The sequence below is a fragment of the Periophthalmus magnuspinnatus genome, chromosome 4 (genome assembly GCF_009829125.3).
Source record: "Periophthalmus magnuspinnatus isolate fPerMag1 chromosome 4, fPerMag1.2.pri, whole genome shotgun sequence".
In the NCBI taxonomy this organism is placed as follows: Eukaryota; Metazoa; Chordata; class Actinopteri; order Gobiiformes; family Gobiidae; genus Periophthalmus; species Periophthalmus magnuspinnatus.
The window spans coordinates 31,563,191-31,590,724 of NC_047129.1; the positions used below are offsets into that span (position 1 = coordinate 31,563,191).

General features: G+C 39.7%; 2 protein-coding genes and 1 long non-coding RNA gene across 4 annotated transcripts in view; 1 reads left to right on the forward strand and 2 right to left on the reverse strand.

Annotated features, from left to right (window-relative positions):
• The window catches only part of dnajc19 (DnaJ (Hsp40) homolog, subfamily C, member 19), a 261,149-nt gene extending 241,115 nt beyond the window's left edge, over positions 1-20,034 (forward strand). Inside the window, exons 2-7 of the mRNA XM_033965771.2 lie at positions 17,486-17,552; positions 17,915-17,966; positions 18,206-18,279; positions 18,381-18,460; positions 18,790-18,860; positions 19,864-20,034. Coding sequence (XP_033821662.1) covers positions 17,550-17,552; positions 17,915-17,966; positions 18,206-18,279; positions 18,381-18,460; positions 18,790-18,860; positions 19,864-19,934 — 351 coding nt within the window. The 5' untranslated portion in view covers positions 17,486-17,549 and the 3' untranslated portion in view covers positions 19,935-20,034. The remainder of the gene's footprint in view (positions 1-17,485; positions 17,553-17,914; positions 17,967-18,205; positions 18,280-18,380; positions 18,461-18,789; positions 18,861-19,863) is intronic.
• The window catches only part of LOC129456214 (uncharacterized), a 508,652-nt gene that overhangs the window by 374,212 nt on the left and 106,906 nt on the right, over positions 1-27,534 (reverse strand). The gene's annotated exons all lie outside the window — the stretch shown is intronic.
• The window catches only part of fxr1 (FMR1 autosomal homolog 1), a 36,678-nt gene continuing 32,162 nt past the window's right edge, over positions 23,019-27,534 (reverse strand). For both annotated transcript variants that reach the window (XM_033965767.2, XM_033965769.2), the window contains one exon: positions 23,019-26,927. In XM_033965767.2, the coding sequence (XP_033821658.1) occupies positions 26,751-26,927 (177 nt within the window). In that variant the 3' untranslated portion in view covers positions 23,019-26,750. The remainder of the gene's footprint in view (positions 26,928-27,534) is intronic.

Below are 27,534 nucleotides of genomic sequence, written 5' to 3' on the forward strand. Positions count from 1 at the left end.
CGAAGTATAAGTACAAGTCGCACCGGAAAAGTTAAAGGTCAGATCTGTGGAGAGATGACTCCGCTCGTCTGGCAATAAAACACTTGTGATTGAATGAAAGCAACATTGATAGAGTTTAAGGCAAAGCAATGATATGTCCAAGCAGTAGAAGAAGTTACAGAGTGTGACTTTAACTTCACAGAAATAAACGTAAACACTGAAATATGTATCACCAGTTCTCAAATTCTCACAAACAAATCCAGAAGGTCTAATTTTGTCCATTAAACGTGACCAAATATACACCTCAGGGTTAGTCGTCTGGTTGATTAATCGACATAAACAATATAATATAAATAGTATTATAAAAAAATATATATAAAAAAATATAAATATAATAAATAATATAATAAACATAAATATAATATAAATACAAGGGTAGTTTAACTTAAAAATGTAACCTGAATTTCTGCCTTAAAGTTTTAGGTTATTTTAAGTTATATTATGTTTTTGTTGTTGTTTTGTTTCAATCACTCACGTTTAACACACAAACCCCACACATTTAGGCTGAGTTCTTCTCTCAAACTGAAAACGCTCTGTTCCACCTTGTGATGTCATCATGTGGTGATCCAGGAAGTGCTCCGCTGTGTTTTTAAACTCCACACACCTTCACTAGAATCACTTGATTAGAAATGTCTTTGCGTCCTGGTGAATCAGATGGTGTCTCATCTGAATAAAAAGGTAAAACTGTTTGTTTTTAAAGGTAACTGCTTAATTCTAGTCTCTTGTAGAGTAAAACAGTTCAATTGAGGATTAAAACAGCACTTTAAAAGTACCGCTTCATGACATCACAAGGTGCAATAGAGCATTTTGAGCTTTGGTGATGTAGACAGGCTAATAAAACATTACTTAAACATGTGTGAATGAAACAAAACACAACTCCAGGTCTGTTTTTAAGGAGGTAACAACATTATAACATGACTTAAAGCTCACAAGAGTCAATCTTGCGTAATACAGGACATTTAAATCGTCTTACAGTTATGATACACTGGGATTAATATGGGGCAACAGCAGCAAAGGCAAGGTATTTAGTGAGTTTGCTGAAAGTTTAATCAGTATTTTTTCATATAAACACACAGTTTCGGTATGTTTCTGTATAAATAGTTGCTTTTGCATGAACCCCTGTGTAGTTTTAGTCACAAATATGGTCAGATTATAGAGATACTAAATAGTTTTGAGAGTCAACCGAGCATTTCTTTAGTCGACTACAGCTCTAATATACACAAAAGTCTATGCTAGAACAAAAGCATCATATGGACATATATATACTGTGATATATAGAGGATATAGGAGGTGTAATGGAGCCCCCAGACACCGCAGTCTTCAGGGAGATTAGGAGATCTAAAGCTGGTCTATTCATAAACTACTTTGTTAATTAACATATGGATTAACTTACATTCAAATTAATACATTTAATCCGTGCCTCTATTATTGTAACTATATCCCTCTCTAGTTCTCATTAAGTCACACGAGAGGATTTATTTTTTAGCTTGGGAATAGAAAAAGCTTTGAAATATTACCCAGTCGGACATTAGAATGTACTAATTTTAGATTTACAGAACAAAACTTTGATATTATATTCAATATTACAACATTAAGAGCCATTTTTAAGAAGAAAGAGAAGAGTTTCTTTCAGTGTTTCATGATACAAAAATGACAAACTTGATTTTGATACTAAGGAATAGGCTTGATACTTAATACTGATCCCGATACGATACCACGACCATAATAAAAACGCTCTTTCTTTCGACAATAGAATGTGATTTTCAACATTAAATGATAGTATTTTCTTTTATATCCCTCAGTCGTCCAGTAGGTCTATAGTGGTTCATGGCGTAGACTAGTCTATGTGTCTTATACTTGTTCTCATGTGACTTTTTTAGTATCGATACTTGGTCAAATGAGTCTCTAGTTTCAATACGAGCTTTAGTATTAATGAGCATTGGATTTTTAATACTTTTGACAACCCTAACTTCTTCTAAAAGCACATTTTGTAACTTTTCTTGTGAAGGGTTGGCTTGAAGTAGCAAAAATAAATAAAATAATAATAATAAAAAATAAATAAATAATAAATAATAAATTAATAATAAATAATAGTAATATTTTTTTTTCATAATAAACAACATTGCCTTTATTTCTTTGTTTCTATAATTATCATATATAACATCAAACGTCACAATAAACTTGTTTGCCATTACAACAGTAACCACTCGACATGTCCGTTCCACGTCTAATAATAAACTCCTCAACCTCACTCAAAATGTTATGATCGAGAATAGGATCCCACCTCATACAATCCATGTGAGAAAAAGCGTTTTCCAAAGCTAAAAATACACAAACCCTTCAGTGACTTTCATCCGTGCTGTATCTATATGTTTGTCAAGGGCAACTTTACTAATTCAAAATGCTGTAATATTGAAAAAGAAAACGGTAAAACACCTGAAAAGTTTATTTAAAAGTGGAAAGCTGTTTCGTCAAAGCAACCTGACAATCAATCAACTTGTCTGATAATATTAATTAATTGTAAAAATGACCCCTGAATTAATATTAGGCGTTTCGATTCCAGGTTCAACTCAACGCAACAAGTTCCACACAAACTTAAGCAAGAGCAGAGCTTAAAAAACCCAATATAAAAGTGGCACAATCACCTGAAAACTAATAAAAAGTCAAGCAGTGTAAATGTAAATGTATCTCTCTGTATGTCTTTAAGTCTATTGGCAGCCAGCCCCAAGAGCACAAAATGATTGGTTGAAAAGTATTATGACAAATGTCCAAAGCACCACCCATCCCATTCAAAGTGTCCTCCAAAAAACTCCAAGAAGAACACGTTAAACTTTGGCAAAAACTCCTCAGGGACTCCCTCGAAAACTTCCAATAACGTATCCGACCTTATTCCCAATCAAACGCATCTTTCCCTTTATTTCCGTCGCGCCCCTGAGGTATCCTATTATCATTCCTAATCACCTCTCCTGCATCTCAAACAACCTTCTAAAAACTTTTCATTCACGCAGCTCCCAGTTGGCGTCGCATTTCGCCGCGACTTCCGACAAACAAAAAGCCAAAAACAACAACATCCATAAATGCATAAATACCTCCCCGCGTGTGCCCAGAGGAAGGGTGCCGTCGGTCGGGTAGATGTTGGCGATACGGCGGCTCCTCTCTGGTTCTCTCTGGAGCTGCTTGTCTCCGTGTTTGCCGCGCTGGGGAGAGTGAGAGTCTTTTTCTGGCTGGTATATCTAATTAGAAACCAGGGCTGCTGCTGCTTCTGCCGCCGCCGCCGCCGCCACCGCCGCTGCTGCTGCTGCTCCTGCTATCGGCCGAACCATCTACCTCTCCAATCTCTCCTGACTCAATCTTCCCCCACCATCTCTGATTTTCTTTTATATTTATGCTGGAATATTTAATTGTAGACAAAAGGTTACTCTGGGCTCTATTCATTGCGCACAGGCAGAATAATCTCTTTAAAAGGCTTGACATTTCAGGCTTTTCAAAGGGGGCTGAAAAAATTATATCCCCTCTTTTGTTAATCAATGAAGTAGAACTGGCCCGAACAAAGGAATTAAATTGCTCGGTTGGTTTAATAAAAACGCGCAGAAATAGCTGCTTCCTCTGGGCTTTTGTGCCTAGCTGCTGGCTGGCTCTCCCCAACCCCTATATACGCAAACCACTGTAATTCCATATGATTTGAGGGGCAAATTCTCTCATTTCTCACACAGTTACTGGCGTTGAAATCCCATTGAGAGAGCAAAGGAGCCGCGGCGAGTGGGATCTCTTGCCTGGCTGGTTAGCTGGCTAGCAAAACTGGGAATCTCGCTCTTTGAATCTGACTCCGAACTGAGGCGCAGACAGCGAGTCCACTACAATTTACAATTTCTATACTGTCTCTGGCGCAGAAAAACATTGTAATTATGCAAATGATAGGGGCAATAATTAGGGCCTACGCGGTGGGCTTTGTGAGCGTTTCGGTCCGTAGCGGGAAGCGTAGCGGCGGTGAAAAGGCTCCTCACACAAGACCAGATGTTCAGAGCGATGCCTGGTCCAGAACTCTCCATCAGCCCCACTGGCTCAGAGGGAAATAATCAAACGTGTGTGTTAGAACAGGGATGAAAAAAAAAAATCGTATTCCGGAGATGATCTGGTGTTTCGGTAACATTGCCGTATCGTGATCGAGTACGTTTTTGTCTTAAAGAGCGGGTATTAAAATCAAAAATGCAAAATCGAGCATAAATTCTACCGTGTTTTAACGTTGTTCCCTCGTCAAAAACATGTCTGAAGAGGTTTTAAATGTCATCCATGCATGTTTGAGTAATCTAGCGATCTCTCCCGGGCTCTATTCGAACTCTCCGTACTGTTAGCTTTAAAATTCTGTACGAGGCTCCGCCCACAAGTCTATGTAACCCACGCTCCACATGAACATTCTCCATAAATATACAAAAACATGATGCAAAACTGGACACAGCAACGTGACAAACCTGATGTGATGTGCGGTAGTTTCATTAGCGCTATGAAGGGGGGGGGGACTTAGCGTGGAGAGCAAAGCGAGGAGAGACTCAGAGCGTAAAAAACAAAAGAATAATACATTGTTTTCATTGAATATAGCATTTTCAAAACAGTAAAAGGTTAAGGAAACTCCCGCACACCGTCTCACTCTTGATTCTATTTTATTCTTACGTTTCAGTCGTCGAAACTTTGCAAGAATAAAATTGAGTCAAGAGTGAGACGTGTGCGGGAGTTTCCTTAACCTTTTAGACCAAGTTCTTCTCCTGCGCACCTGTCGCCCAGTCAGGTGTGCAGAGTCTACACAGAAACGAGAATAAAAGGAAACATGGTAATATAAATATGTTATGTGTTAGCGGTTAATACTCCATAGAAGTAAAACGCCTTAAACTGGTTCAGACCTGGTTCAGACCTGGTTCAGACCTGGTTCAGACCTGGTTCAGACCTGGTTCAGACCTGGTTCAGACCTGGTTCAGACCTGGTTCAGACCTGGTTCAGACCTGGTTCAGACCTGGTTCAGTTAATATATAAATACATAAATAAATACAGTTTTGTGCTCAAATAAAGTCACTTTTCGTCACTTTTAAACCTTCTATTGATCAACGTCGTCGATGAATGAGCGACAAGTGGATTTGATCAACTGTAAAAGTGTGAATTTCCAGAAGAAGCAGACGACTGTCGCTGTATCTTCAGAGTTCAGATCGTGTTTAAAAGTGAAGCTGTGATCTCCCTCCTATGTTAGACAGTCGCTCAGACACAGACAGGTCGGTGGTTCAATGCCGGGTCAGGGCTGCTCGGCTTTGGATTACGGTCTAGATTTCAAAATTGGAATACATTTCAACATCGCGCAAAACTGGAAACTTCGGTGCTACAATCTCTATTTAATAACCTGTTTACGCACTTTTATACTGATACTCGTATATGTTTTTAATGTTTTATATGGACTTTAACACTTTTTACTCTTGACTATTTTTATTAAGTGTTTTGTTTGTTTGTTTTGTGTGGATTGTATTTTAAAACAGCACATCCATGATAAAGAGTCTGGGCGCTCTCAATGGGTTTCTCTGTATAAAAAAAGAGAAAGAAAAAAGAAGAAAGATGCTGCTCAAAGTTCATTTTAAAAGCATCGAGAAGAATTGACAAAAAGACTGAAATACGAACTGACAAACAAACACGAGAATCGCGTTTTAGGACATGTTTTTACAGATCTAAACTACAGGGTTAGATGTTTTTATGCAGAATAAGACAGGAGATTTTGTTACGGCACTTCAGAAATGGCAGCCTTTGTGATTTCGATTTCAACTATGATTAACCCTCTGACGCATGAATTATGAAAGCCTTGGTCAACATTTTTTCCTGAAGTTTTTTTAATTCTTCTAAGGACATGAAACAACATTGTGAACTGCCTGTAAAAGTGAATTAAGTTGTGTTCTATTGTAAATACTGTAAATATACAAACACATGTTTCTTTTTATGCTTTGAAAAACACTGTATAGACGCAATGTTTAGGCCTGAACAAGAAAACCAATTAGAGGAAATTTACTTGTAGTTACACCGACTCACCACTGAATTGACCTCAATGGAGTGTGGCAGCAGAGAGCACTCCAGAGGCTCCACCACATAAACCAATGCATTAAAGAGAAAGTTATGTTTTAGTTGTCGTCCACTGCAGTGACCGCTGTGCACCAGAGGGTTAATCTTGAGTCCTACTACTATATCGCAAACTTGGCATTGTACCACTGCCACATTTTGACTCTACGCATGAAAGTAACGTGTAAAACTGTGTGATTGAACATAAATCCATCAGCTCAAGTCTCCACCTCTTTGCCTTCTCCAGATATTTTACAGTTCAAAAACGTTCTCTCTGTTCATGTTTCTATCTGCCTTCATTTGAGTTGTTCTATTTTTAAATGTATTTTTTCTAACTGTGCTCAAAATACCCTTGGGGATCAATAAAGTTAAATTGATTGATGGATTGAGTAATACCTGTCGGAGTCTAAACATGCCCAAGTCTGCACAACAAACTTCAGAGGTTACATAGTTTTTCCTGTGATGTTTAAGGATCCGTTCACACTTGTCCTGGTTAGAGTCCAATTTAGTCCTGTTCTAGTCCAGGCTTACGTCAAGATTTAGTCCCAAAACCCTTAATTTTGATGTTGTGTACGTGTGTATTTGCAACACCAAGTCTCTCCTGATTTAACCAGTATGTCCCTTGTCGTTAAAGTTAATTTTTTTACCTTTCTGCACTGCAAGGACATGACAGGGAGCCACAAAGAACATTAACCTCGATTTGCACAGACAGCAGCACAACATATAATGACAATATAAACAGGTTTTACATATTTACAAATATCTGAACGTTTTATGAGGTGAAGAGGCTGAGCCAAAACTCTCAGATTGTTCTCTCAGTTGGCTCGGTGCACAACACTTTGCACAATTTTATCTCTATAAGGTTTTTTACAGATCACGCTAAAAGGAATAAATACTTAAATATCAGGCAATGGACACGGAGCTGGATGTTAAACACACACACACGACACAAATAAAATAAATACTTCATCAGAGACACTGCTGTGTTTAGAAAGAGACGTGTTTGTGTCTCAATGCCAACGCTAATGCTAATTTTGAGGCATTATAAGTGTTAAAACAATGCCACAAACTGAAGTATTCTGCGTATAAAAATAACTGGGTAGTCTTTATTTCAGTTAATTCAGATTTTAATAGGTTGTTTATTTTGTGTTTCCCGATTTTACGGAGCCTATTAGGTGTGTCAGGGATGGGACAAAGAGATAAAACTGACGCAAGATTGTGCACATATGAGAAAAATTATCTTGTGAGTTGTTTTTTTTTTAATATTTGGGCAAAAAAGGGTTAGCTTTGTCAGAGTAAAATCTCTTGAGAAGATGTAAATCCTAAAAGCAGTAACACAATGACCGCTATAAAACTATTAAATTAAATAAAAGCTAAAAGTATGAAACCAAATTTGGGAACTGAACCCCACAATTTATTTGTGAAATCTCATCCCGTCTCGTTCTCGTGGAAAAACTGTGACATAGTCCCATCCCGAACAATCAGGTCAACCCATGTTCCAACTCACCTGTGGCCGTGAGCGCTGGGTCAGCACAGGAGCTGGAGGACGTCTGGGCATGTCTGCTGTGACCTTTGACCCTGTGAGAATGAATGGAAGAACATTTAGTCAACAGTCACATCGCTTGTTGAGTCTAATATCAAGCCTAATTAAATGACTCCAGTTTTAATATTATTTTTCAGTCCTATTGTGGTTTATATTAAATGTAGTATATGTAAAAGGATATTAAATGTAGTATGTGTAAAAGGATATTAAATGTAGTATATGTAAAAGGATATTAAATGTAGTATATGTAAAAGGATATTAAATGTAGTATATGTAAAAGGATATTAAATGTAGTATATGTAAAAGGATATTAAATGTAGTTTTAGCCCAAACTTAGTCCAGTTTCAGGTTGGAAATGATGATAACCTGAAAGATGAGCGAACACACTGGCAGCCATTGGATTATGTGGAGCAATACACTGACTCAGAGCTGATGAAACTCAACGCTGACTGTACAAATGCCATGTCCCCGGCTAACAGTGGGAGATCGCTCAAAACGTCCAGTTGATGAGATTTATCACTTTTTTGGAGCAGCATCTTGACGTCTTATGTGCCTTATCCACAGACGAGGATGTATTGGGCCTACAAATCCCTGCCATTAGTGACACAATGTCACATGATCGCTTCTTCAAACTGCGGAGCCATCTGAAAGTAGTCACTGATGATGATGTTTCAGAAGACAAGAGGAAAAGGCCCTAAGCTAAATCTGCCCTCGGGGGCCCTCTCCACTTCTGTGTCACATATTCATATTTAACATTAAGAAATCAACACAACCAGCTGTTAAAAGACTGAAAACTCTAGATGCTCAAAACAGCAATAGCCACAAGTATAACAGTATAAAACATGTGAGGAAGGGGGGGTTCTGCCAGAGAAATATAAAAATTCTGGTGCATTTTAATGTGTTCTAGTTGATTAAAGTGGACTCACATTTCTCACTTCTTTATGTCATAATATGCAGAATTGGATAGAGCAGAGTAGCCAAATGATGTACTTAAGTAAGAGTACACTTACTTCAAAATTAATCACTCAAGAAGTACAAAGTAGTGATCCAAGTTGAGAGTTACATAAGAGAAAAAGCCTGGACATAACATCAGATTAATAATCAAATCATTTGGACTGAACATTAAATAAGAGAGAATTTTAGTATCACATCATTTTTATTTTTATTGTCAGGATTTGGATGCGAGATTTCGCCTAAATGTGAATATTAATGAGTAGGACACAAAGATTCGTCAATGGTCTGTCGATACCAAGAGCCGATACCACTGTATCTGTGCTGCCTCTTGTTTGACTCACAGCTCATCTCTCCACAGAGCCGCTCTGGACATAAAGCTGCACATTCACTGTTCTACACATTAAACACAGCTGTGACACATGAAATATACAAATCATATATACTCTAAAAGGTCTTAGCTCAGAGACATCAGCTCAGTGCTCGTTTACGCTAGTAGCATGCTAATGTTGCTAAGAGGCGCTTATTATAATTCACAAACACATTTATCGACTGAACAGAGCGAGTTCAGAGCGAGTACAAGAGCCACAGCAAATTATAACATGGTACTGTGACTGGGAAAAGTAACAATACTCACCGTTATGCTAACAGTGACTCGGTAGCAGTTAGCGTATTAGCGGTTAGCGTATTAGCGGTTAGCTCGTTAGCAGTTAGCGTATTAGCAGTTACATTGCGGAGCACAGTCTGATGCTAACTACAGTGATTTCAGTAGATAAGAATTCTAATATGAAAGAGCAAATCCTATTAAATGAGTTTGATTTACTGCTACACTAAAACTCCAGTAAAATCATGCTTGGTGTCGGTGTCTTTACTCGGTATCGGCGAGTACTTACAATGAAGTACTCTGCCAAAAGTGGTCTGGGTGCGTCCCTATACGAGCATTCACAGCGTTCAGGAGTCGTTCACAGGTCGTTCTTTCGTTCAGCAGATGAAACAAAGAGGTTTCTGTGACACAGGAGCAGCTTTAACTACACACACATCTGAGGTTTAGAGACAAAAGGACGGGACACAGCTAAAAACAGCCAGTGTAAACGAACTCACCTGTCCCTCTGAGGCGTGTCCTCTGTCCTCTGAGGTGTCTCCAGGATTATACACGTCCAGCCTCACAGTTTTATCTGCAGATTCACTGATGTAAAATGGTTCTCTGTGAAAAGTCCCTCTTTCCCCAAAACAATCTTCCTTTGGGTTCTTCATGCATGTCCCTTAATTTAAGATAAACTGAACTTCACTTACTAAAGTTTTTTAGTCAGTAACAACACATCCACTCAAATGTCCCTCTGCCTCAGTCTCCCAGAGTGCACCTGGAGGGGAGGGGCCCTTCACACAGGTGTAAACACGTCCCTGTCCACACCACTGCCCCGCTCAAAAGCAAATGTAGGCAGAACGTTTTCTTCTTCTTATAAAAAAAAAATAAATAAATAAATAAATAAAATAAAAAATAAAGAAAATAAAGAAAAAATAAAAATAAAGAAAGAAAGAAAAAAATAAAAATAAAAAATTAATTAATTAATTAATTTAAAAAAATAAAAATTTTCTTCTTCTTTTTTTTTTAATAGCAGTTGGCAACTAGCTGAGAGGTGCATTTACCGCCACCTACTGGACTGGAGTGTGGACAGGAAATGAACAGCAAAAAAAAAAAACAACAAAAAAAACCTAAAAAAAGTAAATACTACATCCTAAACCAAACTATACTCACAGCTCACAGGCCAGTGGAGGCGCACTGTTTAGAAGGGAATGTGGTAAAACACATTTTACTTAGTCAATGTTTGATTTGTCATTTTAATAGTTTTTGACCATTCCTTCTCTATATTTGCAGAACCTTTTTTACCAGAGCTTCCACTCCTGTGGCCTAAAACCACAAGAGGATCACCAGTGTCCTCTGCATTATTTAGACTAGGTGCCAGGGGCAAGCTGGAGCTCCAGGACCATCTCCAGTTGTGGTTTACACCCCCCCATCTCTTATATACCACCAGCCACCAACATCAGCCAGGTTCTTTGCTCATCCATTACTCCTGTGGATGCCCTACAGACTGTGGAAGGTTCGGCTGCTATGCCCCATGAAAGGCTGTAAGCATCCACTGAGAAGTGGAGGCATTCACAGGCGAGTACGTCAGGTTCTGGACATTGACCGTTATTACAACCTGGTCAGAGTCTCTGATTTGCATCAAGTGTCGCACCAGCTGCCTGTCATACAACAGGGCAAATCTGGAGCAGCTGGACTGGGCCCACCGCTCTGAGTTTAGGGTCATCCTAACAAAACAGTATGGAGCATTTTCTGTGTGATTCTGTCAATAGTTTATGTGTAGGCAAACATATTTTTATATTGCAGATATGCCTGTGACATTAGGGTTATTTGCCTCTTACGGGAGCGAGGCCTGGGGAATGGACTCATTGGCAGCTGAAGGAGAACCACAGTGAAGAGCGGCTGAAAAGGGCTGCACGATTCACCAAAGAGTGCAAAGCTTTTAAAAACAAAACTGGCCTGTTGCCAATACATTTTGAAGAGCCCCCCCAAGCCCGTGGCATTGCCAAATTACAAGTGGCTTCTTGTGGTGTACAGCAAAGATATTCTTTATATTCTTTACAGGCTGGAGGATCAAGGCCAGTATCACTTCAACATATGGATCCATTTTAAAACTGGACTCCACTAGAAAGGTTTGTTTTTCAATGTTATTAGTATAAATAGAAAGGAGTAAACGGTGCTGGCTCTCCATGTGATTAAATGTTAAAACACTAACACATTGTATGTTTGTTATAGATCACAAAGAAGCTAACTGGGCCAGAAAAGAGCACTGCACAGTGTCTCTCTTCAGTTGTCAATGAGATGTGTCAAGTGCTCATCAGTGTCCTGACTGCTGGAAAAGGCCCAGGTTTGGATCTCATGGCTGCTGACTTGGTAGACAAGTAATTTGCCTTTTGCTTACTTCATCGGGAGTACAAGTACCTCCAGTAAATATATAATTTGCTAGAGGTTAGTTTTGTGTTGTTGGTTACAATATAAAGCACCTTAGCAAACAATTATAAACAGAAACATGTTAAAGGTCAGCAGTACAGATCCAGGCCTATATTTGCATATTAATGTTATAACTTTAAATGATGTCTCCAGGTGTCGTACAGCTGGTGTTGATCCTCCTGTTCCTCTCTGTGTGGACTGTGGTTGCTGCAAAGAAGTGGGTGAGAGCAAACTGAGGACCAGACTCAGTGGATGGCCTGACGCACTTGTTCGCCTTGACATCTGGCACTTTATGCGGCGCCTGGCTGTGGGACGTACCGCTGACGCCCACCAGCTCTACCCCACTTTCACGGCTCGCATGTCAGCAGCTGATGAGAATAAACTAAGAGAGGCCAAGAGAGAGAGCAATTAACCAAGGAAGGCTGGACTTCTGTCACTGAAAAGCAACTGGACCGGCACATCACAAAGGCTGAGCTGCACTGCAGGAGGAGGACACGTCAAGTGTATTCAGGACCCACCTGGTGTGGCACTGTGCACTCAGACTGGCACCATCACCAAAGGAGGAGTCCAGCTGCAGACCCTGTGCCAGAGGCTCCACATCTTTGGAGTCATTCCACTGTCACTTAAATCGGTTCATTCCAGGTATGTGCAGTCTGATAATGCTGCTTATGTTTAAAGTGAATCAATTGCCCTATTCAAACATTTGTGACATTTATTTCAGGAAACAGCGCAAACTCCCTCCACACCCAGATGTACCTGCTGGATGGGCTACAACGCCAGGACCAAGACAGGGCAAACGCTGCTATTGAGGTGGACACATCTGGCCTCTGCACAGACTCAGGAGAGATGCTTCACAGTGTGGACTTGGATTATGAGGAGATTTTTGGAAAGAAACTGGTTCCTTCATTTACTCCACCTGCAAAATAAACTAGTAATGTTGTCTTATTAATGCTCATTTTCCTGTAATGTTTTTTTTTTTCTGACATAGTTTTATATTTATGTTTTCCAGGTGAACTCATTGGATTGTAGTACCTGCTGAGGCAGAATAACGAGCCCCTTCAGGATATGTCACCAGATTCTGAGGAGGCAAGAGAGTGGCTGGCACAGTTAGCGGAGCAGCATCAGAGACAGACGAGGCTTTGAGGAAACTGATAGTAGCGACGCCACCCTTACTGATTTACTTACAGATGCAGCTGATACTACAGTGCATACTCCACCTCCATTTTCTCTCCATCCGTCTGAACCAGCCGGTCAATCATCTGCATATGCTCCTCAGTCCACTCACTTATCTGCTGTCCAGCCTGCTCCTCAGTCCACTCCCCTGTCAATGGTCCAGTCTGCTCCTCAGTCCACTCCCCTGCCTGCTATCCAATCTGGATCATCTTCACAGCAAGTTGTAAGTTAAATACTCATGAAGCACAATAATTACTGTACTTGAGGACTAATGTTTACACTTTTTTTAGGCTGTGGATGAGCACAGTTTGCCTGGAATGGATCGTGTTGACCAGCTTGCAGAATATTTGGTGGAGCTAAGAAATGAGAAAGGTCTAACTCTTACCAACCAGCAGGCACCATCATCACTGTGGGTCTGTGGAAGAACCTGGATCAACACGATAAGAGCAGAGTTTTGTACGCTGCGCGGCATCAGGACAGGCTGCTCACTGGGCGCTTTAGGTCCCCCAAAAAGAGGCTGTTTATGCAAGAGTTGACAGCACAAAAAGGTGTGTTCTTGGTTCTCCGGGGTCTGCAGCTCAGTGGCCAAACTGCAGCCGCCTAATTATTTATTTATCTTTATTTATACAGGGGGGACCCAATGAGAGCACTTGGGCTCTCTTTTTCATGGGTGCCCTGTTTAAAATACAACACAAACCGAAAAAACAATCAAAACAAATAAGTCCATAAAAAACATCAATAACAAGTGCAGGTGTGTGTATAAAAGTTTGTTATCAGATCATTAAATTGCAATTGTGTCACCAACGTGTCCAGTTTTGCTTTGACGCCTAATGGAAACTAAACCAAATTGGACAAGATACAGCAGCTCATTTTGAACAGTGGGATTATCATGAAAGATACCACCCTACAGTTAGTTACTGTAAATCAAACCAGCTTAATACAGTGGCATAATAAACGGTTTAAGGCTCAAGATGTTGCCATTCTGCTGCAAGAGTTGGCATTACCTGTTGAACGTCCCCTCGCCAGTGGACCACTGCTCCCCATCAACACAAAGTCCACTGAAGTCACTCCACACAAACATGAACACGTTTACAGCATGACACCTGATACAACTGGGCAGGCAAACACCGAGCTCCGTGTCAGGTGCAGAGCTGGGACCCATTCAGCCAAAACCACCAACATCTCAGCCAGTTTTTTATGTGCCATTAATGTCACGTCAGACCACAGCACCAGGAACATGATGCCACTGTTACCACTGGAGCAGACTCTCTCCATCTCCACACCACAGAGAGCACTCCTCCTTTATAATAGATATTTTCTGTTTTTGAAAGGAATAAAAAATCCCAAATTTCTCAACTTTCAATACTGTGTTTTTCTTTTGATTGGTTGATGGGTGATAAATATAGTAAAATTCAAACAAACACATGATAGATATTATTATATACTATATATTTTATAGTATATTCTTTTAGATACAGTTACTATATTACGTGATCTAATCTTAATGAGGTGAAATGATGATCACCAGCTCTAGTGGCCTGACTGGACAGGTCATAAATCATCACCTGCTGGCCCCAGATTTAAAGCTCCCCCGAACATCTGCTTGATTATCTTGTTTGTGTAAAAATATTTTGATATAATAGTGATTATTTCATGTATAGTAATTAACATTGCATATAAATTAATTGAATACATAGTGGTCAACTGAGTCTTTGCCATAGTTGTCATATCTAATCCATTGTTTTTCAATAAATGTATATTACTACTAATGCTACTAATATTGCACAAAACATTTGACAAATGAATAACCCTGTACAATAAAGTCATAGGCCATTATTGTTGAAAGTAGCTATAGAGGTATTTGGTAGAGGCTGGGACTCGAACTCGGGTTTTTTCCTCTCCCCTTCTCCCCCCTCCCCCTCAAATCGTCCCTATCTTAAGTAGACGATTGTTCTCCAGCTTTGTCGGAGTTGGTCGAGTGTTTGTCCACTGATCTGAAGGTTGGAGGTTCAAATCCCGCTCTCGACATCATCGGTGGAGCGGTCAGATCCACTGATCCACAGGTTGGCGGTGTGATTCTAGCTCACACAGAAGAACACTGTCGTTGTGTCCTTGGGCAAGACACTTAACCCACCTCACCCTCAGTGTCTGTGTGCACTGGTGTGTAAATGTGTGTGTGAACGTGTGTGTGAATGTGTGAGCGGTTCCTTGTTGTAAAGTGCTTTGAGCCTTGAAGGTGGAAAAGCGCTGTATAAAAATGTTTATTTGTGTCATATAGTGAGACCCTCTGTACTTGTATGAGGACATTGATTTTTGAGAGAACTACTTATCATATTAAGATGAAATTTTGAATTTAAACTAATTAGGACCTTCTGGCCTCAAAGAGCAAAGAATGTTCCTTGAGGTTATGATAGACCCACAGTCCTCATACAAGGACATGTTTTTTTGCTAAAAATACTTCCTGTACAAAATCTGTTTGGGTATTATACTTATTAGCTCCTCCTTATCCCAAATAACAAATATAAAATGCACAACAGACAAAAGCTCGGGGCTCAGGAGGTTTTATTCAAGGATCAATTTACCACTGCAGAGGTTGACGTTGGTGTTATTTCCAAAGTTTCTCTGAATTCTTTGATCATGTTGTTGAATTTTTGATTAGGTCGAGTTCATTCTCCAAACTGAATTGTACAGGAGAAAAATGTAATGAATGCCACCAATTCACAAATGTACATATTTAGACTACATAGTACATAGTAGACTTTCAACCAACCTTTCCTCTTTTTAGTTGCATTTCAGGCTTAGTCCTTGGGGCAGCTCCACTTTTTCTTCTACCTTAAATTGCAAGGAATATTTGATAAGTTAGAAGCCAATTTTGTAAAGATTTCAAATTGAAACGTTCCTTTTGTAAATATAAAACATGCACGTGCAAACTTACCTTTGGCAGGTGGGGGAGGTTCATCATTTTCTCTTGTAGCATCAGGGGCTTGAGCCAGTGAAGTCATTGGCTCAGTTTCATTCTTTTTGCGACATTGGTGAGAACTGCCTGCATTAGGGAAAAGCAATTATCAGTGTAATGTACGATAAAACAAACACAAATATTCTCCTTCTTGTGTCCTTCCTACAGATGACACACACTAGTTCAGAGGCGTCAAACTCATTTTCACCGAGGGCCACATCAGCAAAATGGCCGCTATGAAGGGCCAGATGTGACTGTGCGGCAGCGTAAATATCACTAAATGTAACCGAATGTCGACGTAGATTGTACCGACCGCGCCTCATAACACAAAAAACAGACAGGTTTTTCTCCTCAAAGCACAAACTTGTATTCACCTTCACCTTTCTTCCTCCAAACTTCCTTACACGCCGACAATTTTCCTCTTCGTGAACATTTTGTGATGATTATTTGCAAATATTTCTCACTTCATTGCTCTCACTTGCTGGGAAAATCTCACTAGTTTATTGTCAGCGCACACATTAAAACAGTACAGGCTTATTTTAAAATGACAGTCATGCCTTTTAATTTAATTTCTTGCAGACCACATAAAATGACGTGGCGGGCCGCATTTGGCCCCTGGGCCTTGAGTTTGACACATGTGTACTAGGCTGAGGCACTAAGTCCAAAACTGAGGACATCAAACTTTACATTCCCGGTTCCCAAAACTCACCTGGATTTATCTTGCCACGAGCAGATGACACCTTAGATTTTGGCGATGCTGTAGAAGGGGGTGTGGCCTGAAAATCACAGGTCTGTCTGGTTTGACTCTGAGGGGCAACTGAAAGCAGAAATATTTATAGTATTATGAATATTATGTGCAGTACCTATGTGCAACACTGAATACCATGTAAATCTACTGAAGTTACTTTACTGAGATTTATTCTGTTCATAAGCTGCATTGTTACTCTTATTGTACATAATAGTTTTTTTGTTTGTTTTTTTGTTTTGTTTTTGGTATTTTATATTTTGCTCCATCGAAACAGTGTGTTACATTAGAGTCTATTTTTAGTTAATTTTTTAAAGTCTATTTTTAAATTATTTTAAGCTATTATCTATTTTGTTTTATTGCATGTACCATTATCCTTCTGTTCTTTAACTGTGCGGTGCAATACTGGAATTTCCCCACTGTGGGACTAATAAAGGCATATCTTATCTTATCTTATCTTAATGACAGCTTTGACCAAAAATTATATGACTAATTAGACAATTCAAATAACTTTATGATCCATTTAAACCAGTTGATTTGTGAGACCAAAAGCATTAGTAAAAGTCATTATCGCATACAAGAAGTACAGAATAAAGCACATTACCATCGCGGTGATTTATGTTGATAGATTTCCCGACAACACATAGGTCTGAACGTTGGTCCATTTTTTTTTTTTTTTTTTTAAATATACACAACCGTAAAAATGTTAAAGTGTTAGCTATTTTGTATTATATTTCAAAACAAAACACATCGGTACAAAAACTCACCCAGAATTATAATTACTATATACTGTTATTATTATGTTTATGTTCTTGTTCTCTATCTTGTCATTGTTATATTGACCATTCTTTAATTTAAAAAAAAAAAAAAAAAAAAAAAAAAGAAAAAAAGACGCCTGTTTTACGACACTTTCATCTGCTTTCCGTCTTTTACGACACTTCCGTCTGCTTTCCGTCACAACACTGCAGCCCTGCGGAGATGGAAACATGAGAGGTCAAAAGTTATGATTATCCTCTTTAAAAACCACTGGACATAATCTACAGAGATGGTGAGATGTTTCGATATTCTACGGACCGATAGACGCTGTTTAATCGGCACAGATGACGTTGTTTGTTCTAAGAATGAGAAGAAACAAAGGCTAAATCCAGTGCTATGCTAATGCTAGCTGCTGTGTGAATGGAATGACCACCTGAGCACCACGTTGTGTTGTTTTCTGCCCTGAGGTCCTGGGTTTTGTAAATATTATATAAACCTGATTGCAGTGTGTATTTAAAGTGCAGTATTTCGATATTTTAGAGATGTGAGGAACTCCTTTATTCATTCATAATTTAATATAATAATAATAATAATAATGTCCAATATGCTCATGGGAATTACAGTATTAAATGTGGTTACTTCTTACCTTTTTAGGCCAGTTCCGTGGTGGCCGTGGGACTGGCTCTGGCTGCAGCAGGATTTGCAGGTAAATTGTCAAAATACTTAAGAGAAAGGGGCTAACGCTTAATTATCTTCACTAATTACTGTTAAATTATACAATTTAAAGCGGGAAATTTGGGATTATACAGTGCCAAAGTGTTATCGGGGCTGTGGGTGGAGCATAGGGCTGCGGTAACTCCCTCAAATAAAGAGGACCCGTAGAGTACAGACATTTAACTACGTCTATAAGTATATTTTCACTTTGTATCTGTAACTTTCTTGTAGGTCGTTATGCCATGCAGGCCCTAAAACAGGTGGAGCCTCAAATGAAACAGGCTCTGAAGAGTTTCCCCGCAACGGTCAGTGGTTTTACACACAAAACATATAAACAAAGGCAAATCAAACTGACACAAACTGCTCAAACTGCTTATTTTTACTGATTAAAAGTATGTTGTTGTAGGCTTTCGGTGGAGGCTACTACAGAGGAGGGTTCGAGCCAAAAATGAACAAGAGAGAAGCGTCTTTAGTTTTAGGCATCAGGTAAGTCGCATTACGAATCGCGAGTGACAATATCTACGCAGAGAGGGTGTCAGATTCATACACGGGCGTACATTGGTGAAGTGTCTTGCTCAAGAACACAGTGATAGTATGCGCTGGTCTGAGCTGTTCACACATGACATTAAAATTGGGACTAAACCCGAACTAGAACAAGACTAAACGAGACCCAATCGTATGAAGCATTGTTTGACTTTACTTAAATATGTAATGTCAATTCTGTAGCTTCCGTATTTAACTAACTATCACAGTATTGCTTATTTAATTATATGGTATTGTGTTAATATTTTACCACTTGCCTTTTGTGTGTTTAGCCCAACAGCCAATAAGAATAAAATTAGGGAAGCTCACAGAAAACTGATGATTCTAAACCATCCAGATCGAGGTAAGTACAAAAATAAAACATATAAACTACCAGTCAAAAGTTTGGACACACCCTCTCATTCGGAGTTTTTTTTATTTTTTACTACTTTCTGCAGTTTATACACACACAGAAAACATCAAATATATGACGTAAGATATATGGAATTATGTAGCAAAAAGTTAAATAACTCTAGTAAATATCTTTTTTATATTGTATTTTCAAATCCTCAAAGTAGCCACCATTTGCTTTGTTTCTTTACTACATAAATCCATATATCTTACTTCATATATTTGATGTTTTCTGTGTGTATATTAAATGTAGAAAGTAGTAAAAATTAAAAAAAATAAATTAAAAAAGAGAGGGGGGTGTGTCCAAACCTTTGGCAGGTAGTGTCTGCATTTTAAATAAATTATGATCTATGAATAAATTAACTTGGATTTGTGCTAAGTGACTTTTCTAGCGGAGTGTATGCTGCCTGCTAGTTTACATTGTCCGTAGACATATTATTATTTCTGGGATGTTCCACAGTATGGCATTAAATTCATCTGCGGAGAACTGACCCCGTTCACATTAAGTATAATACATGTTTTAAATGTTTTGGGTGCATTTTTTAGACATAATAACTGCGGCAATTGAGTAGATAAGTTTAGATCAGTTAGATTAGTTAGATAAGATGAGGGGAACAGCGCCCTCTACCTGTCAGATCCTCTCAGTCTTTAACGCAGTTTAAGACTAGACCGTAAACGCACCTCTTCTCCCTGGCATTTAATACTAGCTACACAGGATATATTGGTATTATCTGTATATTTGTTGTTGTTTTTTTGTTGACTTTCTATGTTTTTTGGGTTTTTAAATGTGCTATAGAAATAAAATGTTATGAATGCGTGTAAGTTTAACGCCATACTGTGGAACGTTCCAGGCAAATAGATAACATCTCCATGGAGACTAGCAAAACGGCAAACGACTCTCTACCAGAAAAGTCACAAAATAATCTAATTTAACTCATCTCTTGGTCGTGTTTCAGGGGGGTCTCCGTACCTCGCGGCGAAAATAAACGAAGCCAAGGACCTGATGGACGACCAGATGAAGAAGTGATCGGGATTTTTGCTTTGGGAAAATCAACAAACACATTTTCTACTCAATCTGCAAACTGTTCACTGTCTTTTTCTTTGTTGTAATATAATAAAGTTTAATAAATGGAAGGTGCTGGTGTGGATTAAGACGTCTACTGGAAATAATTTATGTAAAAACTCGAACAAAATAACGACATCTTCAGAATAGTAATTTAAAATGGTTCAGACATTTAATGATTAAGAGCAATGAGATGTAAATTATGATCACATTATGGGCAGATGTGGTCATTAATATGAAGTTGTATGAACTGGACACTTGATCACAGTGAATAGTACTGAGTAAGAAGTAGTAAGTTAATTAGCGGTGTGCAAAAATATTGAAATAACGATATACGGCATAGTTTTATTTAATGATACAGAATTGACATTGTGGCCTACTGTATTGATATATTGAGTATTTTTAAAATATTTTACCAAATTATTCTGCACAGCTACATTTGTGTGGCTTGTTTAGAGAAAATAAACTCATTTATGCAAAACATTTGACATTTGATTGACTGTTTTGAGGATTAAAATCGGTTTATTTCACATTAACTTTGGTTTAACAAAGACTTTTAGTGTCACAGCTGGGATTTAGTATGTAAACTGCACATGTCTGTGTAAATGTAAATGTGGAGCTCGTATAAACTGTGGATGGATTATACTGGACAATGGAACAGTCTGAGGTGTTTTTCTAGTTGGTTAAATGCACAAAACAAAATGCACTTTATGTTCATTCATCTTCAATAAAAGGAAGATGAAAATGGTTCCGAAAGCCTTTATTTTTCACTGAATCGTATCGAATCGCTTTGAAATATATTGTATTGTATCGCATTGAATTTGTATCGAGGTTTGTATCGTATGGACAAAATCTTAATACCCAGCCTTAAAGTTTACACAGTGAAGTCAGTTATGTCCATTTTAGTTTTATGTTTGACTCATTTAAAATTGTGTAGAGAATCAGTCCAAAACTTGACTCTAGTTACATGTGAATTTAAGTATTTGTTAATAATAAAATGCAAGAGAAATTCTAATCTTTTGTATTTTTAAAACCACTTTTGAAACGTGATCATTTGAATTTGAAAATGACTTAAAGACACAGATCACATGTTTAAGATGATATTGTTTTACCTGCCCCTCCCTGAACCGCCACCTTAACCTTAACGTGGTGGAGGGGTTTGAGCGCCCGAATGATCCTGGGAGCTCTGTTGTCGGGGGCTTCATGCCCCTGGTAGGGTCACCCATGGCAAACAGGTCCAGGGGGACGGGTCAGACGAAGAGCGGTTCAGAAGCCCCTTATGAAGAGAATTAAATCAAGGCCAGCTACGTCGCCCCCATCCAGCTTCTTCCCACGGGGCCGTGGGGCCGTCCTCATGTGGCCACCATCCGCAAGAGGATCCGTAAGGGGCCGGTGCATGAAGATCTGGGCGGCAGTCGAAGGCGAGGGCCTCAACGACCAGATCTCTGGACATGGAGACTGGCTCTGGGGACATGGAATGTCACCTCGCTGGGGGGGAAGGAACCGGAGCTTGTGCGGGAGGTTGAGCGTTACCGACTAGATATAGTCGGCCTCACAGCTCAGCCGCTTCGTGTTGGGGTTCACTCCGGTGAACGAGAGGGTGGCGTCCCTGCGCCTTCGGGTCGGGGACAGGTCTCTCACTGTTGTGTCGGCCTACGGGCCAAGCAGCAGTGCAGAGAACCCGGCCCCATCTTGGAGTCCCTGGGAGGGGTACTAGACAGTGCAACGACCGGGGACTCTCCTGGGGGACTTCAACACCCATGTGGGTAACGACAGTGACACTTGGAGGGGCGTGATTGGGAAGAACGGCCTCCCCGATCTGAACCCGAGCGGTGTTTTGTTATTGGACTTCTGTGCTAGTCACAGTTTGTCCATAACAAACACCATGTTCGAGCACAAGGGTGTCCATCGGTGCACGTGGCACCAGGACACTCTAGGTCGGAGGTCGATGATCGACTTTGTTGTTGTGTCATCTGACCTCCGACCGCGTGTCTTGGACACTTGGGTGAAGAGAGGGGCTGAGCTGTCAACTGATCACCACCTGGTGGTGAGTTGGATCAGCTCCTCCAAATCCGAGGCCGTGGTTCTCTACCGGAAAAAGGTGGTTTGCTCTCTCCGGGTGGGTGGTGAGTCTCTGCCCCAAGTGGAGGAGTTCAAGTATCGTGGGGTCTTGTTCACGAGTGAGGGAAGGATGGAGCGTGAGATTGACAGGCGGATCGGTGCAGCGTCTGCAGTGATGCGGTCGCTGTATCGGTCCGTTGTGGTAAAGAAGGAGCTGAGCCGGAAGGCGAAGCTCTCGATTTACCGGTCAATCTACGTTCCTACCCTCACCTATGGTCATGAGCTCTGGGTAATGACCGAAAGGACAAGATCGCGGATACAAGCGGCTGAAATGGGTTTCCTCCGCAGGGTGGCCGGGCGCACCCTTAGGGATAGGGTGAGGAGCTCGGTCACACGGGAGGAGCTCGGAGTAGAGCCGCTGCTCCTACACGTTGAGAGGAACCAGTTGAGGTGGCTCGGGCATCTGCTCAGGATGCCTCCTGGACGCCTCCCTAGGGAGGTGTTCTGGGCATGTCCCACCGGGAGGAGGCCCCGGGGAAGACCCAGGACACGCTGGAGGGACTATGTCTCTCGGCTGGCCTGGGAACGCCTTGGGGTCCCACCGGAGGAGCTGGAGGACGTGTCTGGGGTGAGGGAAGTTTGGGAGTCCCTGCTTAGACTGCTGCCACCGCAACCCGGCCCCGGATAAGTGGAAGAAAATGGATGGATGTTTTTACCTTTTATAAACGCTCCTAGTCTAAAATTCTCAAATTCCTGTATTGGTGGTTTTCAGATTTTAGAAAGTAAATGTTATTGAACAGACCCAAGAACTCACTTTATTCCAACAAAAACCTACATTTTAAAACAAATATTCCTTTTTGCTGTCCCCGTCTGTATAATGTGGTCATGTCTGAAACAGAATAATTCAAAATTGTTCCTTTTCTAGTCAAGCTTGAAAACAGGAGTCTTACCTAAATGTAAAAATAAAAGAGACAGATGAGGACTCTGTGAAGATCCACATGGAAAATCAAGTTTATTTAAGAACTACCCATACAAAACATATTGCACATCAACCAACCAGAACAATCCTTATAAAACATACTGTAGTTGAGCCAACGAAAACACTACAGACACAACTCTCAGTAGTCCAAATTGCCTCCGAAAGAATCCAGTAATGCCTGTTTTAATATCAAGACTTTTTCCTTGTCTTTTTTTACGTTTAAATACTGTACATTCTCTTAAAATAAATAACCCAAATAAACCTCCATCCGCAGCGGGACAGTCGTGACCAGTTTCGTTTTATGGAAGAACCTGGAAAGTGGCGTCGTCCTGGGGCTACCGTTTCCAGGGACATTTCAACACTTTTCGTACAGCTTCGTGAATTTTTTTCGATATTAAATTCTGACCTTTTTTTGGCGAGTTTAGGGACAATTTGTTTTGTTTTTTGAAGAGGGTTTTTTGAAAGGACTTAACGACCCCAAGAAATACGAGACCACAACTTCTTGCTATATTTACAGCAGGACAATGTTAAAGGTACACTGTGTGACTTTTCTAGCGGTTGCTCGTCGCCATGGAGATGTTAGTGCTTTGTGCTCACAATGTTCCACGGTATGGCGTTTTGTCTACCTCGAAAGGGTTCAGTTACAGGTCAGGTCTGTGGAGGGGCGATCCCGCTCGCAGTCGCCCGTTATTGACTAAATACAAGATACGTTTGGTGAGTTTAATGCTCGCTTGTCGCCATGGAGATGTTAGTGCTTGGTCTAGAATGTTCCGCAGTATGGCGTTGGACTTTTCTACCACTAAAGAGTCAAGTGAGTTTGGACACTAGGTTCATTTACAGGTAAGATCTGTGGAAAGGCGCAGGTTTTTAGCAGCAAAAACACCTGTTATTGGCTAAATGCAAGATGTTTGGTGCGTTTGATGCTTGCTTGTCGTCGTGGAGATGTCCTAGAATATTCCGCAGTATGGCGTTAGACTCATCTACCACTAAAGAGTCAAGCGAGTTTGGGCACAAGGTTCAGTTACAGGTCAGATCTGTGGAAAGGCGCAGGTTTTTAGCAACAAAAACAGCTGTTATTGAATAAATGCAAGATATGTTTGGTGAGTTTAATGCTATACTGTGGAACATTCCAGGCTAACAGTAACATCATCATGGACACACGCTGATGCTAAGGCTACGCAGTTGTCATTTCAAGTTACAAGTTACAAGTTACAGGTCAGATCTGTGGAGAAGAGGCGACCCCGCTCCCAGAATCACGCATGTTTTTCAATGTATTTCTTTAGCAACAAAAACACCTGTTATTGAATACATTTAATGCTATATTGTGGAACATTTCAGGTAAAGTAGTAACATCTTCTTGGACAAAAGCTGACGGTAAGGCTTATTACATTATTACAAAAATGTTGGAATCGAGAAAAAAAAAGCATTTTCGATTCCAAATCTGGAGCAAAGCCAATTTCTAATCTACAAAATGTCTACAAACTGTCGTAAAACATTAGAAATAAATGATATTTATTCTGAAATAGTTTGAAATAATCTTGATTTCAACTGATTTCACGATTTAGATTTTTGCTATTAAAGCCTTAAACCAGAAACCAAACCAGAAAAGTTACACAGTGCTTCTTTAAGTCTATAATAGTCGTCTACTTCCTCATGAAACCCCATCGGAAAAGCCAAAATGTCCCTTCGAGAACAGAATAACGTTCAGATGTTTGAATTTGGATTTGTTTTTTGTTTTTTACAGGAAAACCACGGTGACGCTACATCGTTGTCCAGGACTGAACAGTGAGCGGTCGAATCCAGAGGCTAAAAATGAACCGGAAACACACAGTTACATCAGTGCAAAGTTTACATGTCGTCTATGTTCTACGCTGTGTTCTACGACTTAAGTGGTTGCATATTGAAATGAGAGAAAAAAATAAAATAAACGCAGCTAAATTCAAATTCCTCAGCACATTTATAATAAAGCAAAACTGGACTTTTCAGACACAATAAACCCAATTACATTCTGTGTGTTAGAAAAAGGCGCCAGAGCAGAGTGTAAACTTCAGGTAACCAAGGTAACCAGCTATTTTTTCAACTAAAAATCACTAAATTTGCACTTTGTGAAGAGAAATGTTACGTTTTTTTGTTTTTTTATTGTAGTTTCGTGGTTAATTTCTAAAACAAACTTCATGTTTCGTAACTGATTCTACAAAGTTACAAACCGAGCACGTCAGGGAGAAAATAACGCAAGCTTGTTTATTTTTTTTGTTTTTTTAATATATTAACGATTAAAGATGCAATACGTGACATTTCCAGTGGGGTTCTGGCGCTTGTGTGTTTCTGTGGAGATGTTATCGCTTTTGTCTGTCATGATAAATAATATTTTTTTAATCGATGTTTTGCGTCACCGTTGGATTTTCACAAGAGGCTCGCTATGGATTTCAGCGAAGAATGAGCACTGTCGCCGTGGCGATTAAACATTCTAAACGTTTTGATTGGAGCAAAGCGGCGTGACGAAATTTATTCATTATATCGACTTTGTATCGTTCAGTTTATGTCACGTAGAAAAATATATTTTAGGGTTTTTGTGTCAGTAAAATACAAATAAAAAAGTGTTATCTGTCAAAGCAGTAACATCTCCATGGAAACTCAGAGCCGAGTCAGATCTGCAGAGAGGCGAGCAAACTCACATTAAGAATTGAAAGACCTTTTTTAATGTTTCAGTTGGTTTTTTTGGAATATAATACTTACTTACTGATTAAACGCAAGATAGATATGTTTAATGCCATACGGTTAAAGCGGTAACATCTCCATGGAAACTCAGAGCCAGGTCAGATCTGTGGAAAGGCGAGCACCCTCACTGTAAGAATGTATGTTTATTAATGTAATCTTTTGTAAACTAATATAATACTTGTAGCTGAAAAAAAGCAAGATAGATATGTTGATGGAGAGATACGTCAAAGCAGCAACATCTCCATGGAAACGTAGAGCTGAGTCAGATCTGCGGAGAGGCGAGCGCACTTACTGTAAGAATGTATGTTTTTTATGTGTAATATAATACTTGTAAATGAATAAACACAACTTAGATACGTTTAATGCCATACGGTTAAAGCAGTAACATCGCAAAAGAAACAATAAAATGCAGAATCTTCACTAGAAAAGTTACATAATGCATCTTTAAACTGATTATTTTTTCACTATATCACATCTGATTAGTAACTGATATTAATTTATATATTTCATTGGTTGGAAAAAGCCAATTATGGGCCAAATCAGACTAAAAAACGGAAGGATTTCATGTTAAAACGACTCAAGGCACAAATGCTGACTGAAGCTCGGTGTGGGAAAAGAAATTATTGACGAACATCGGGAGCACAGAAGTATCGGGGAAGCATTTAGATTAGTTTAAGGTAGATACATGTCTTACTTTTTAAACCCTGCTACTATTTCGGTTACCACAGTTTTAGATCAGCAGTAATCCCTGTCTATCTCCAATATCTGTGCTCAGCCAATCCTCTCCCTGAGCTGAAGAGGGGCTGACGAGGACAGTGAAGTGTATCTAACTGTCTTTGGCAAGCTCATACAGGAAGAACTATAAGAAACATTGTACAAATTGTATTAAAATGAAAAACTGGACACACTGTTTATGTGTAAAGAGTAGCAGTAGACCAGGTTTCAAAGAACAGTGCTTGAAATTAAATGCTTGCAGGCCGTCGGGAGCCTTAGAAATATTTGAAAACCTCTTTGTGTTTAAACTACGACACGCCGTTGAGCACTGTTTGGGTGGCGTCGCCTTTGTGGGAGACCGAGCCCTGCGTTTCTGATGGCGACCGCTGTGGTTTGGAGCCGCTGCCGTTGGAGCCGTTGGAGTCGTTGGAGCCGTTGGCCGTGGCTGCGGCAGACGGAGGGCTGTGCTCGGCTATCGGCTCCACCTGGTACAACAAACACAACAGGAGTTCATTTTGTTTCATTAGTGGTAATTGGTAATCTAGTTTTCATATCGAGTATCGTATTTTCCGGAATATAAGTCGCACTTTTTGTCATAGTCTGTCCGGGGGTGCGACTTATACTCAGATGCGTCTTATATGTGAAATTATTAAAATATATCATTTCACATCCTCGTTATTGTCGCACTGACGACTGCGCACTAAAAGAAAATCATATTCCGCTGAGTCTGATGACAGCCACATAGAAGAGGAAGCAGCGCTATACAGTCCAGAGCAACTTATATATGTTTTTTTCTTCATTATTATGCATTTTTTTGGCTGGTGCGACTTATACTCCAGAAAATACGGTAGGCAAGGAAAGTTTATTTGTACAGCACAATTCGTACACAAGGTAATCCAAATCAAAACATAAATAATCATCATAAAATTACCATTAAAACAGAAGAGTGCTGAATAAAATAAAATAATACCGTAAATTTCGGACTATAGAGCGCACCTGAATATAAGCCGCACCAGCTAAATTTGAAAAGAAAATCAGTTTTGTACATATATAAGCCGCACCGAACATATATACATATTTACCGTAAATTTC